Source organism: Nicrophorus vespilloides, unplaced genomic scaffold (assembly GCF_001412225.1).
Source record: "Nicrophorus vespilloides isolate i.1.1-1 unplaced genomic scaffold, Nicve_v1.0, whole genome shotgun sequence".
In the NCBI taxonomy this organism is placed as follows: Eukaryota; Metazoa; Arthropoda; class Insecta; order Coleoptera; family Silphidae; genus Nicrophorus; species Nicrophorus vespilloides.
The window spans coordinates 93,548-107,576 of NW_017095739.1; the positions used below are offsets into that span (position 1 = coordinate 93,548).

The 14,029-nt window shown below is 29.8% G+C and overlaps 3 protein-coding genes across 4 annotated transcripts; 2 read left to right on the forward strand and 1 right to left on the reverse strand.

Annotated features, from left to right (window-relative positions):
* Nucleotides 1-457: 457 nt before the first annotated feature.
* On the forward strand, nucleotides 458-6,652 carry LOC108561713 (alpha-N-acetylgalactosaminidase). Its single transcript, XM_017919790.1, has 10 exons — nucleotides 458-668; nucleotides 1,098-1,243; nucleotides 3,439-3,613; nucleotides 3,673-3,847; nucleotides 3,906-4,000; nucleotides 4,051-4,212; nucleotides 4,267-4,464; nucleotides 4,524-4,688; nucleotides 5,749-5,821; nucleotides 6,531-6,652. The coding sequence occupies exons 1-10, from the start codon at nucleotides 666-668 to the stop codon at nucleotides 6,575-6,577; spliced, it is 1,239 nt and encodes a 412-aa protein (XP_017775279.1). The 5' UTR covers nucleotides 458-665; the 3' UTR covers nucleotides 6,578-6,652.
* A 1,819-nt stretch (nucleotides 6,653-8,471) lies between these two features.
* Nucleotides 8,472-10,201, reverse strand: LOC108561703 (hydroxymethylglutaryl-CoA synthase 1). The gene has a single exon (XM_017919778.1). The coding sequence runs from the start codon at nucleotides 10,002-10,004 to the stop codon at nucleotides 8,628-8,630; it is 1,377 nt and encodes a 458-aa protein (XP_017775267.1). The 5' UTR covers nucleotides 10,005-10,201; the 3' UTR covers nucleotides 8,472-8,627.
* Nucleotides 10,202-10,399: 198 nt separating this feature from the next.
* Nucleotides 10,400-13,234, forward strand: LOC108561689 (angiogenic factor with G patch and FHA domains 1). 2 transcript variants are annotated; one of them, XM_017919767.1, is made up of 9 exons: nucleotides 10,400-10,944; nucleotides 11,013-11,357; nucleotides 11,421-11,594; nucleotides 11,653-11,817; nucleotides 11,872-11,959; nucleotides 12,207-12,608; nucleotides 12,657-12,864; nucleotides 12,922-13,021; nucleotides 13,077-13,234. In XM_017919767.1, exons 2-9 carry the CDS (start codon nucleotides 11,133-11,135, stop codon nucleotides 13,224-13,226), a joined length of 1,512 nt encoding a protein of 503 aa, XP_017775256.1. In that variant the 5' UTR covers nucleotides 10,400-10,944; nucleotides 11,013-11,132; the 3' UTR covers nucleotides 13,227-13,234. The 2 variants fall into 2 exon arrangements, with proteins under 2 accessions (XP_017775256.1, XP_017775248.1); XM_017919759.1 differs by lacking the exon at nucleotides 11,872-11,959 and adding an exon at nucleotides 12,000-12,111.
* The last annotated feature ends 795 nt before the right edge of the window (nucleotides 13,235-14,029 follow it).

The window sequence follows — 14,029 nt, forward strand, 5'->3', positions numbered from 1 at the left end:
GGTTGCATACCATCCGTGTTAGTAAAATCTGAAAATTTATTTAATAAAAAAAACATAATTGTTAACCAATGATCTTATAGTTATTTCAGTTTATTATAATTATCAGATACATATCTATATATAGATTATAAATATGAATTTATCAATTCATAATCATTTTAAAAAATGAAATAATTATATATTTCTTTGTTACTAATAATATTAAGCCCATTCTAATTTAAAAAAACTGTTTAACTATTATTAAAATTATATAAGAAAATCTATTTTAAAACAATTATACTGAAAGTAATAATAATTGGAGTGATCAATAACCACGGAAAGGTTGTAGAAATGATAAAATAAAGACTGTAAACATAAACAAAATAAATATGTAAAAATAAAAATATATTTTGAAGGCCGAAAGTGAAGTATATATACTTATACGCACGCCTTCAAAATAATAAATCATGCTGTAAGTGTAATAACTGTAACATATTATGGGTCAATCTGCTTAATGTAATATAAATTGCAAGAAGTAAATATGTCTATTGTTGTTTTCAAGTGGTAGATATAGATAAGGTTAACCTGTTAATCGGGTTTTAAATTGATATACTTATAAATCAATTAAAACTTATCTACGAGACCAGTGAACCCGATCATTAGTTCGCATTCAGACATCGTGCAGCATGGTATGTTCGAAAATCACTTTACATATGTCTCAAAACCGAGTCTAGTATTAAAGTCTATTATAAATATACTGCACGTATTTTATTCTTGTAACCACACAGAAACAATATGATAAAATATATGTAACATTAAATCATTTTCAATAATAGAATAATAAAAATATGGTACAATATTATTAAGAAAATATATTTGATTGGAACATAATATTGAAAACACGCCGCTTAGCATATTATTTACATTCAATATCGATCTGTATACAGTAAAAAATAATCTCAATTGATATCATGAGATTATCTTATATGTACTGCATTTTTTCATTTTTTTAAATTTTATTTAAATAATAACATAACTTAAATGTAAAACACAAAATAATCTAAATAAATAATGTAAATACTATTTTATTGTATTTTTATGTATTTTTACATTTGCAGATACAAATCATATTCTTCTGTCTAATGGGCATAAGTGTTTATGCCCTGGACAACGGTTTGGCTATTAAACCGCCAATGGGATGGATGCACTGGCAAAGATTTCGTTGCGTTATCGACTGCGAAACATACCCAGATGAATGTGTCAGGTATATTATTATTGATTATTTATTTAAATACACACTGCTTAACGCTTAGCAGGCACTTCGCAAGGGTAGCAAATTACAATGTTAATTACTAGATTTTCTAAAGCAATGTGAATGTTTTAATATGATAGTAGATAAAACAATATCCACTTTTGGAAAAAAAAATTGTACTATTTTAAAGTTTTAATTTCAATGAATTGGATTTCTGAAGATATATTGAAGAATTACAAGAACTTGGAAATTACATTGTCTGATTAAGATAAATCTCAATTTGATATTGATGGAATTCAATTATACGAAGAAATTAAGTTGTTTGTTAACCGATTTAATAACTGTTTTGTTCGTCTGTAAATTTGGATGAATGAGCAGCATTCATAATGCAGGAGTGGCTCTGAAAAGTTCATGTCTTATATTTTTTACGTTTACTTATTTCCCTTTGACAACAACAAATATATTATATGCAAACTGTATATTTATTTACCAACGATTGCCAACCTTTTTGACCTCATGGACTATTAAACATTTTGAATCTCGCGGACCACTATCACGATTTTTTTTTCATCAAAAGAAGATTCTTAATATGAATTGGTACTTACACTTAAAGCGAACATTTTAAAACAAAAATTGCAACAATAGTAGAACCTCGCTTTTCGAGCAAAATAAATTGTAAAAATGACTCGCTTAACCAACGATGTTTCCAATAACGAGTGACGAGAAGTCTAAGATTGTGCGCCTGCAAAACAAAAATGTATTGTGTCCAACCATTATTATAGTTATGTTATTTGTGATTTTTTTTTCCGCAAAAATTTAAATGTGTCCGAATAAAAAGCGAAAGAATAAAAATAACCATAGATATTAAAAGCAAAAACATTAAAATGAGAGACTAAGTTATACTTTTTTTTTTTCGACATGGAACGCATTATCGTACATTAGTTTATATGGTTATAATTATATCAGTATACCAGTATTGCTCGTATACCAGTTTATACTCGTATAAACGAGTAAAAATCCGGATATTCTCGTGTATGCTCGTTGAGCGACGCTCCACTGTATATTCTAATCTAATTACTCTGCAGATCATCGATTGGCTACCGATGGTAACATGTACAATGTAGAAGAGTATTTCGGCTTAATTTAATTGAACATTTTTTCATACGTCACCAAATTCCATGAAATTATATAATTTGTTGCCATATATTTCTTCAGAGAATATATAATGACATATTTTCTCATTTAAACAATAATTAGTAGGCGACGCATAGCTTATTTCACTACGTACGTATCACAAAATCCAAGACGAAGGTCGTGAAGTTGTTCATAGAGTTTATTATAGCATATTCTTTATTAACCTTTATTACATATAAAACTATAATTGCAGTTGAACTATTAACCTAATTAAAGAAAAGAAAAAAAATATAAATGAACCATTATGATCCAGTTTTGTAGGAAAATAAAACCAAAGAAAATGTTTCGTACCTGTAAATATTTTTTGTGTTTTTTGGAACACATGACTTTCCAAATTGCAGCTTTCTTTTTTATTATTATTATTATTATTGACTTATTTTTACAATTAATTTTAATAATTGATGACACATATATAATATGTGTCACATAAAAATGCTGATGATATGTTGGCCTTTAAACACTTTTTACACTTTAAATCAATAAATGCTGTTTCATGAAGAATTAAAAAAAAACAATGGTACAGTTGAACGAACTGCAATCTTGAATGCACACAGGCTTGTGTATTCACCTTCTTAAGATAACGTAATGATTCTAATAATAGATTATATATAAATGTGCAAATATTTAATATAATAATAAAACACTTTTAAGCTTTTCTATTTATTAAAATTTCAAAAAAATATTTATTTTTGTTTACTTTTTATGACTGTTGCAATAAACGTTAGTATTTAGTGGCGGATTGGCGCGTTCGAAAAGTAATTTCGTATTTTTAAATAAAAAAACTCTTTATCCAAATTAGTATATATTGAACTCAGTGATTTTTTCAGAAATTTGAATAAATGACAATTAATGTATTGTTGTAATCAATTCTCATTGCGCGTTATAAAAATGAAATATTTTCTTTACCATATACAGAAATATAATTTACTCTCCGAAAATAAGAAAGCATTAAACACCGAAAATACTTATATATACTTATATATATATATATATATTTGCTTTTTTATTTCCAGCGAAGATCTTTTTCGTAAAATGGCTGATATAATGGAGAGCGAAGGCTACTTGAATGCAGGATACAATTATATAATTGTGGACGATTGCTGGATGGATAAGAATCGTGCTAACGATAATCGTCTGCAAGCTGATCCAATTCGTTTCAAGAGCGGAATGAAATCGCTCGGCGATTATGTGAGTGTGACGATATACTTATAAATGCACTGTTATTATTGTTGTTATGCTCTTGTCAGATACACAGCAAAGGCTTGAAATTTGGAATTTATGGCGATTACGGGACTCACACTTGCGCTGGTTATCCTGGAAGTTTGAATTACTTAGAATTGGATGCTCAAACTTTTGCCGACTGGGGTGTGGACTATGTGAAATTGGATGGTTGCTACTCTGATCCAGATACTATGGTAGAAGGTAACTTAAGAAAAAGTTTATTTACTTGAATTTTATTTGTCAATTTACTATATTGTAGGATACGCTGCATTTGGAAATTACTTAAATAAAACTAAGAGACCCATGGTATATTCATGCAGTTGGCCAGCATACCAAGAGCCCGATGGACATGAAGTAAAGATTAAATTAATTATATATATATATATTAAACATTGATATTTCAGGCTGATTATGATGCACTAAAGAAGACCTGCAACTTATGGAGAAACTGGGACGACATCGATGATTCTTGGTCCAGCGTTAGTAGCATAATTGATTGGTTCACCAAACATCAAGACCGATTGGCTCCGCATTCTGGGCCAGGACATTGGAACGATCCTGATATGGTAACATTATTTTTCAAATATATCATGAACCATGAGAAACAAAGATTTTTTTAGCTAATCATTGGAAACTATGGTTTAAGCGAAGATCAAAGCAAAGCGCAGATGGCAATCTGGTCGATAATGGCAGCCCCATTAATAATGTCGAACGATCTCAGAGCTATGAAAACAGAATTTAAAAATATTTTGCTGAATAAAGAGGCGATAGGAATAAATCAGGATGCATTGGGAATCCAAGGAAAACTAATTGCTTCGGTTGGCTTCCTATATTTGAATATTGTTTCATTAACAGACAACGGTCGTTTCATTTTTAGAATAAAAAGGTGAACCTATGGACTAAACCGATTTTACCGAAAGTCGACGGATATTTTTCGCAAGCTGTCGGTTTGGTCAGCAACAGGACAGACGGATTCGCATATTTATCTGATTTCAAACTCGACGATATTGGTTTGGATGCACCAAACGGATACACGATTCAGGTGACTATATCACTAATTAATTATCTTTATACAATTTTATTTGACCTCATTTGTGCTAAATCAATTACAATTTTTTATACATTCAAATGAAGTGATAATTCATTGAGGACGGTTTAGAAATGGAAATAAAAAAAAAACTAATTTAAATACAAATATATCTAAAAATATTTTTCAAGTAAACTGCGTTTTTATACTTATTCATAACATTATTGTTAATCTTAACTATCAAAGCATCAACTTTGACATCCATATATTTGTGCTTTTTCAAAGAGTACTTACTGATAACATCAAAAATGCCAAATGTTTATTTATTATATTACCAGTATAACAAATTCTATTCATTTCGGCTATTGTTACATTTAAAGTAGATAGCGTCTTTACGTAAGTAAAGTATTTACAGAAAATCATATTAACCTTGACATGCGATTTTTTTTAGAAACTTATTTATTGGCCACTATTTAACCCATTTTGCCCAAACTCTGAAAAAGAAAAAAACATTGATTTTATTTAAAAAAACCCTTTCTTTACAATAACTAAAAACAGAAAATAACATAACAATAACAAATATTCGGTGTACTCGGATGTATATTGTTAGATAAAAAAATTTCTTATTTAATTTTCATAAAAGTGACTCAAAATTAAATATTTATTATTAAAATTACTGTTTGCTACCATAGGTTTTCAATTATAAAAATATCTTAACGGATATACTAAATTTAGGTGTAACATAAACATTTTTGCGCTATCAAAACACGATGAATAATACGGAATGTCGCGTTGCTTTCTGTTAGAATGAGGATTCTTTGAAGGTCGATGGCATGATTGAAATATAAAATACGTAAGACACCTGTATTGGATGTGTTATAATCCGTGGAGAAAGTTTGGTCTACGATGACCCATGTTCCACGTAAGAAACGGTTTCTTTAATAACTGAAACAAAGAAGAAAGTTTTCAACGTTAAATAAACATATTCATAAAAAAAAGGGATGTTACTTTATTCGAGTCAATTTGAAACATCTTTCTTAGTGATTATGACTATAAATTATGTTTTTTTTTTCAGAATATTTTCGAAAATGAAAAAATGTATACTATACCTCCACACGGTTCTATTTCCGCGCGGGTTCCACCAAATGGTAAGTCTTCTATATAATTTGTACGATATTAAATATTTTTCAATTCTGAGCTTAAATGAGTACAGACCTCAGAACATACATTCATAGAAGGAAATGACCTATAACAATTTAATATTCTGTCAATTAGTTAATCAAATAACGACGCAAATAATAAGTAACATACATATATTTTTTTTTTAATTTCTCATCAGCTCGATTATTTAATTAACAATGTTATTATTTTTTTTTTCGAAAATTACCGAGTATAAATATATAAGTTTAAAGTTATAGACTGATTTCATTACATTTATGATACATTCTAAAAAATAAAATATTTAAATACATGAACATGAAATGAGCAATAAAAAATTTACAAGTTATACAGAACTTAAATTAAGTAAAAAAATTCAAATAATATTTTTTTTAATTGTAGTGTACACCTAAATAGAACGGTGTAAGTGTGTCGAGTAAATTTTAATGTATGTGCAAGTGAGAGTTGTACATTTTGTTCATACTCGCACACTCTCACAGTAAACTTTCCAATATAAAATCATTTTACTTTCTACTCGTCTTTACACATCGTACGTTTGTTATATAATAGATATTACTAAAAAAAACTTATTTCAATATATTCTTTTAGCCATAAACATTATTGATATTAGATTATGGTATTTTAGTTACATATATAATATAAATTGTCGAAACGTAGTAATATGTATTTTATTTACAGGAGGAGTTCTATTAAAGCTTGTGCCAATTCCAAAGAAACATTTGTAAAATCATATATTTTTTTGATAATCACCATCACCAATCTGGATTTCTAAATGTAATATTGTAATATGACAATAATAATATTTTAATCAAATAAAAAACGTTATAAATAAATAAAGAATACTTTCAAGTATTAATTATTATGAGTTTTTCATTCACGAAGTAGCAGTAATTTTTCTGGGATAAAATTACATTGCTACAGCATTGATGATGTAACAAAACCATAACATTTACTAAAAAAATCTAATTTACAGAACTTCAATTAAAACGATACTCAATAAAGTTATTATAGAAAGTCGTTTAATGTATTTTTTTTAAGATTAATGACAAATATGAGAATAAAGATGTTACTTTAAAATCATGTGTATCTTTATTTAAAAACAACATTTATAAAAAGAAACGCTATTAGTCGTCAATAGTACACAATAAAAACAACACTATTGGAATTTGATCACAGGTAAAGGTTAAATCTTTTGATATGTTTATTATGCTAAATAATAATGTGCTAGAAAACTTGCATTGGATACAAGAGCAAACTTCAAAGTATAAAACTAATTTAGAACTCATTTACTCATTTACACAAATACCTCGCATAGCGCGAATTCACAAGTACGGTTTTAAAATTTCTATTTAGTAAAATAAAAATAAATTATAAAAACAATATTTTGTTATATATGTCACGGTAAAAGTACCCAATCGGTAAATGTACGTTTACTGATCGTGTAAGTTTATTTACAATCTGTTCATCAATGTGAACATTGAGTAAATTTAAGATCGTGGTTGCCATTAGGTAGGAAATCTTTCCCGGTGGATTGTTACCATTATGATGCTTAGATTTTTAATTTGTTGGTTGGCTGTCGTCTTGTAGGTTAACTTCAATAGTATATTGATGCTCTGCGATTCCACTATTTCCTTTCACTGTGAATCTGCTGCTATCCTTAACACTGTCAGTCATTGTCCATCGGCTTGGCTGAAGGTCCATATTCTGAACCTCATTCATTTCACTGTCCATCTGTGATGAACGATGGCCCTAGTGCTGCAAGCACCGAGAGAGCTCACAAAAGGGCCTGCCTTTGACCAGGATTCGAACTGGTGACGTTCGATCGTGGGTAGGGCGACTTAACCATTTGGCTATTAGTTGCCCCCAATATCGGTAAAAGTTGAACATAAACAATACGAGATACAGTTGTTGTATATCAAGGTTAGATTAGGTCATCAGCAGACAATGTGTTAGGTTCAAAATAAAATAATTTTGTGTTTGTATGATTGCTTTTTTTTGGCGTGACATAAATTATATATTTTATTTACTTATATATACATTTACCGACGTCATTGGGTAAGTGTATACATTTCCCGGAAATGGTTGGTAAATGTAATTTGAACTTATATTTACCGATCAAACCGGTAAACATATAAATATATTAAACCAATTTGTTGGCAAAAAGTCTATCGACCTTTGTCTTTCTGTCCTTGTCATAAATGATTATTTTTTTTTTTCATTTTTAAGAGACTTCACTGCTTTGTACTGTACCCGCACTAAGTGGAAAAGATAAATAGGTGGATAATTTGTTAGGGACAAGCATATATTATACTTTATAATATAAAAGAAACGATTAATAATAAAAAATATTTTATTCCTAACAACATACTGTAATCGAGATATAAGAAAATAATATTCCACCTTGTTATGATCAATTTATTTATATATAATTTATTAAAACAAAGTAAAGATACTTCCATAAATAACAACAATTTCTAAAAAATATAAATACAAGGAACCAAAAACATTTTTTTTAACAATTCAAAGTTTTTCCAATAATTCATTAGATGAAATTAAATAAAATTATAGTAGTAAATTAAATTACATACATTGCTTGACTTTAATAACAATAAATATAAATTTGCCTGAACGAAATTATCAATGCTTATTTTAATAATCATTTGAAATGTGCTAACTAGAGTTCGATCACCACACCCCTAATAACAACCTGTTTGGTCCATATATAATTACACTAATACGTGTAAAAACTATCCGACTTCTAATTTTTTGCATTCGCTAGGCGGATCCATTCAGCGCGGTTGGGATCCTTCCATAAAATCTTCGGTGCATTTCATCGACTTTCGTCAAGTAATATGTACCTGGGAATAAGTTTGCAAGATCGCCGATTGGTTCGTAAGGTGCTTTATGGCCATTTTTCTCTCTCAACGCCAACATGGATGTGAATTTTTCCGGAGATACACATTTTCTTTGTTCGAGCATCGGTTTGATGTGGTTTAAGTTGGAGACGAGCTTATGCAGAGGTGAATTCGGAGAGTAATCTTTGACAATTGTTATCGAGAACATCGTCGACGCTAATCCTGATCCATATGAAAAAAGGCACACTTTATTGTTTGCCAACTCCTTGATGTCCTTACTGACAAGTAATGATACCAGACCTCCATAGAGGGATGCTGTATACATATTTCCCACTTGGTTAGCAGCCAAGAGAGAAGGCTTTGTTTTAGTCTCAAATATCACTTTGCTTTCATTCATAAAAGCTTTCTCCACTTCCCTATCAAAGTAAGAAGTTTCTAATTTGATGTTCGCAAAATTCTCCAAGTTATCATAGTTAGATGGCTCATTAAGAAAATCATTTAAGGCTAATCTGCCAACAGATTTTTGGACTAATTTGCAGAAAGGCGAATGGAACACAATTGCGTCAAAATGTTTTAAATCAACTTTAACACCTAGCTTTTGCGCTTTCTTACAATATAATTGATAGCAATTATCAAGGGCACTTAGATAACATTGAATAGATAATTTACCATCAACTGTTGGATATTCTGATGATAAATCTGGTTTATAGAAATCATATGCATGTTTCATGTATGTAGCTCTCAACCCTCTGTCCATAATAAGAGGTGCATTTGGACCAACTAACATAGCAACTGCTCCAGATCCTCCAGTGGGTCTTGCAGATCCTTCAGCATAAACTGCAATGTCTGCAGCAATCACAAGTGCATAACGACCATCCCAAGCAGATGATTCCACCCAGGAAATAGCATTAAATAGAGCAGCTGTACCTCCATAACAAGCATTTGTAGTATCAATACCCTCAATATCAGTAGCTCCATGAGGTTCAAACAATTGCATCAAAACAGTTTTAACACTTTTGGATTTATCAATTATTGTCTCTGTGCCAACTTCCAGTCTTCCAATGTCTGTATATTTAATGTTATGCCTCTCCATCAATCTTTGTACAACAGTTAGACATAATGAATTTATATCCTCTACATCTGAACAGAATCCCATTCGGGCTTGACCTAACCCTACAGTGTATTTCCCTGCGGATGCACCATCAAATGATTCCAATTCAGTCTGATCCACAAACTGTGAAGGAAAGATCATTTCCATGGCTAAAATACCAACATTTTCTGGCCAAGTAGTACTCATTGTGGTTATGTAAGTTATTCAAAGTAACAAAAAAACACACACTTTAGCTGTTATTTAATATTTGCACCGCACAATGTTGATTCGTTTTGAAACTAGAACTGCGTGGAACTGAGTTTCTCTCGACAAAGTCTATCACTTAAAAATTACTCCTACTACCTAAAATTGTCCGTCGGCTAATTTAAGCCATCCTCAATTCATACCGCATGAGTCGAAGAAATACCCCCTCCACAAATTGACAACGGGCGGTTCTGGCTCTGAATTCCGACTAACCTCGAAAGTAATTTTAATAAAATATTATCAATCAATACAATCAGTTCATTTGTGAAATCAATTAAATATATATAATTATCTTAAACTATTTATTTAAATATTTTCTAAACATAACCATACCCAGGGGACCAAGTCATATGAGAAATCTGTTTACCAAACCTTCCAAAGCGACCTCTATTGCTGTTAATAATAACTACATATTTAAATTTGTGCTGCACAATGTAAAACACGATTTGAGATAGATAATAAAAATACATTTATAAAGTAATATTTTTTTCATAAAATCTGATACAAAAGGTGACAGGTTTAAATATCACCAATAATAAAAATCCATTGAGTGGTCGATAAGCATCGAAAGGGTGGCTTTTTTTTAATATTGTTAAGTTATAAGGCGCACATATTTTCGGTTCTGGTCTATGTGATATTTATATAATTGATGCTTACTTTTTTTATTTTAGATACTAGGAAGATTCGAACTTTGGACCTATATGTCAGATTGTAGTCACTTTTCTGTATTTATTTGAACTGTGTAAGACCTAGGTGATTTGAATGCACTGAAATTGCTTGCTGAGTTGCATACTTCCACACGATTCCAGCCAATTCCAGCCTAGAAAAATAGAAGTGATAAGTGATCAGTGGTGATAAGAACAAAAAAATGGGGGCATAATAAGTGAGGATTATAAAAGCCAAAATACAATTATAAAAGGACGAATGTCATTGTATTGTATTATTTTGTAGTGTCAACATTTTAGATCCATATAAGATTTTCTTAACCTATAAAAGCCTATTACTCCAATCTAATTAGTTTGAGTAAGACTTAAGTTGGTTTTGCAATACAAATAAATTGTTCTAAAGATTATGATGACTGCTAAAAGTAATAATATGAGAATTAGTGAAACCAGCTGCAATGAAAATAAAGCCACCAGAAAAAGTAAATATGATATTAGTAGTATTGTATTTGATCAGATAAAGGACTTACCTGAAGTGTTGGAACTTGTTGCTAAACTTCAGGCATGTATAGAAAAGCAGAAAAGAAAACTTGTTAGATTGAAAAAAAAATTGTCTCTGGGGAAAACTAAAGATGTAAGTTGATTGACAATATAAAATTAATAAATGCCTTAATATATTCAACTTATTTACTTACAGAAAATAAAATTAAAGCATATGTATACACAGACGGACTGTGATGAGGCAACAAATAAATCTATTGCAGAGGAAATAACTGAAGCTGCCCAACAGGCCTTGCAAAAGTCAGGTTTTGTATATGAAGAAACATCAGGAATGTATTATGATTATAATTCTGGTTATTACTATAATGCAGTAAGATTTTGTAAATCTGTTGTTGTTTAATATATTAATGGGGTTTCATTATTTTAAGGAATATGGTTTATATTATGATGGTAACTCAGGGACATATTTAAAATATAATCAGGATACAAAAACTTATGATTTCCATTCACAAGTGGTGCAAAACATCAGTATTGAACGTGATCCTAAAATATTGAAATCTAGGGAGAAGCGTAAGAATCAGGATATATCACATGTAAGGAAATATTGAAAGTATAAGATTTGGTACATATAAATAATATTATTTTAGGTAATCAAAAATTCTACTTGTAATATGGAATGTCTAACACAGTCCTTCACTGAAATGAATCTGTTGGCCATTAGTCAACATGTACTTGGTATGTACTTCCGCATGAGTAAAAGAAATGTTATTTGCAGGCAAAGAGAACATGCAGAGTCAAAGGCAGTGATCAAGAAGTTGAAGAAGGAGAATGCTCAGATGGTAGTCTTGTAGTGTTGAGTGATGATGAAAATAGCAACAGTGATATTGGTAAAAGCAACCAACAAAATGTTCAATATTGGAGACGTTCATTTCTGTTTGCATTTAGAGTAATAATAATTATTGTATTTAATTCTTTTTTGCAGATTATGCAAAGCAATGGCCTCCATGCATGCGAATTATTATTGAAGAAAGTAATGTAGAATCTTTGAAGCAAGGATCACTTCACATTTTAACTTATGAAGGCGGTACCTTAGGAAGGGAAGGCGACTCGCACGCTATCTTGATACCAGACATAAATACAAGTAAACATCATCTTAGATTCAGTTTTGATCGCGAAAACAATACATATTTGATATCGGATTTGGGATCTCGTAATGGCACATATTTGAACGGAAAACGGATATCGCCGAGCAAAATGGAAAGCGATACTTTGCAAGTACCACACGGAAGTCGTTTGCAAGTAGGCAGTGTTGTGATGCTATGTCATGTACATCAAGGAAACCAAACTTGCGGACATTGCGAACCGGGATTATTGCAATTCAAAGGTTCATTTTTTTTTAAGTATTTATAAAATTCTTAAGATTTTTTTTTAGATTATACTCAACAGGATGTTGTACAAATAAATAAAATAGATTTGCATAAGCAGCAATTAAATAAATTGCGTAAAAAATTTGGAATTTCTCAAGCGGAACAGGGTAAAATTAATCCTGGTTCTGGATATACAGATAGAGCACAAGTTAGAAGGGATACTGTCGGCAGTCAAAATCCTCATGAAAAAACTAAAGTCGCATCGTTAACTGAGTACTATTGAAACGCGCACAATTATTTAAATAATTTAACTTTTATTTTTGCTTGCAGATCTATTGACAGTGAAAATAAAGGATTTAAAATGTTGGCAAAAATGGGCTGGAAAGAAGGTCAATCATTGGGGAAAGACAATAAAGGCAGATTGGAACCTGTAAATATTCATTATAATTTTAAAATGACTTGTACTTATTTCATCTATTATTTAGGTTGAATTAATTTCAAATCCTGGGACTTCGGGAGTCGGCAATAAGAGAATTACTGTTGATATTGACAAGAGCAAAATAGAAACGTGGACGAAGGTTCAAGAACGTTATAATAAAATTCCAGAAGCATCCAATAATATATTTGATATTTAAAATCTATACTTTTTATATATTTGTTTACATTATAGTTGAAATTAATCAATATAAATATAATTGAATGATTTCACCAATATTATGTTTCATTTATTTTCCTTCCTATTTCATTTTAGATATTAATGTTCGTATATTTCTTATAATCACTTTCAATATTAAGTTTTTCTTTCAAATTTACTCATTTATTCAAAGGAAAAATATATAATAATCTTTATTGTAACAGTCAAAAACGAAATTAAACATTTAAATTCATAATAATAATAATAATAAATCAAATATATTTTGTACTCTTTACCGCTTTGTTAGTGTAATGGGGTATCGCATACTCCAGCGTCACTATTTAATGCTTTAAAACAAAAAATACATGTATAAAGACAATATAGTCATTAGTGATTGGGGAAAGTTGGTTAGGGTATCACATACCCTGAAACACTACTAAAGTAACTTTTCTTGACAATGTAATATTATATGACAATATTTTATTTTTAATAAAATTCTTTGGACTATAATTTTAATTTTTAGTTAATGTTCATGTAAACAAATATTTATGTTAATTTAATGTTTTAACAAAAAAACACTTGTTATAATTTATTTGAATTGTTTTGTTTAGTAATAATACTGATTAAAATTACAAAAAAAATAAAATTTGTGACCGCCAAAGTAAAATTTTCGTTGGCCATACCCCAAGGAAAATTTTACCACAACACAAACCCTGTAACGTTTTTCCACAACACTAACGCAGGCTTAAATAGTGAGGTAAGTGATTATTTGTAGAATTTATTAATGTTTATGGCACGCTTATC

Bases quoted from the DNA above. Each gene is read 5' to 3' on its own strand.
- LOC108561689 (XM_017919759.1), top strand. From the start codon at position 11,133: ATGATGACTGCTAAAAGTAATAATATGAGAATTAGTGAAACCAGCTGC. The intron at 11,595-11,652 runs GTAAGATTTTGT...CATTATTTTAAG, and splicing joins CTGGTTATTACTATAATGCA to GAATATGGTTTATATTATGA. The intron at 13,022-13,076 runs GTAAATATTCAT...TCTATTATTTAG, and splicing joins ATAAAGGCAGATTGGAACCT to GTTGAATTAATTTCAAATCC.
- LOC108561713 (XM_017919790.1), top strand. The intron at 4,213-4,266 runs GTAACATTATTT...AGATTTTTTTAG, and splicing joins ATTGGAACGATCCTGATATG to CTAATCATTGGAAACTATGG. The intron at 4,689-5,748 runs GTGACTATATCA...TTTTTTTTTCAG, and splicing joins CAAACGGATACACGATTCAG to AATATTTTCGAAAATGAAAA.
- LOC108561703 (XM_017919778.1), bottom strand. From the start codon at position 10,004: ATGAGTACTACTTGGCCAGAAAATGTTGGTATTTTAGCCATGGAAATG.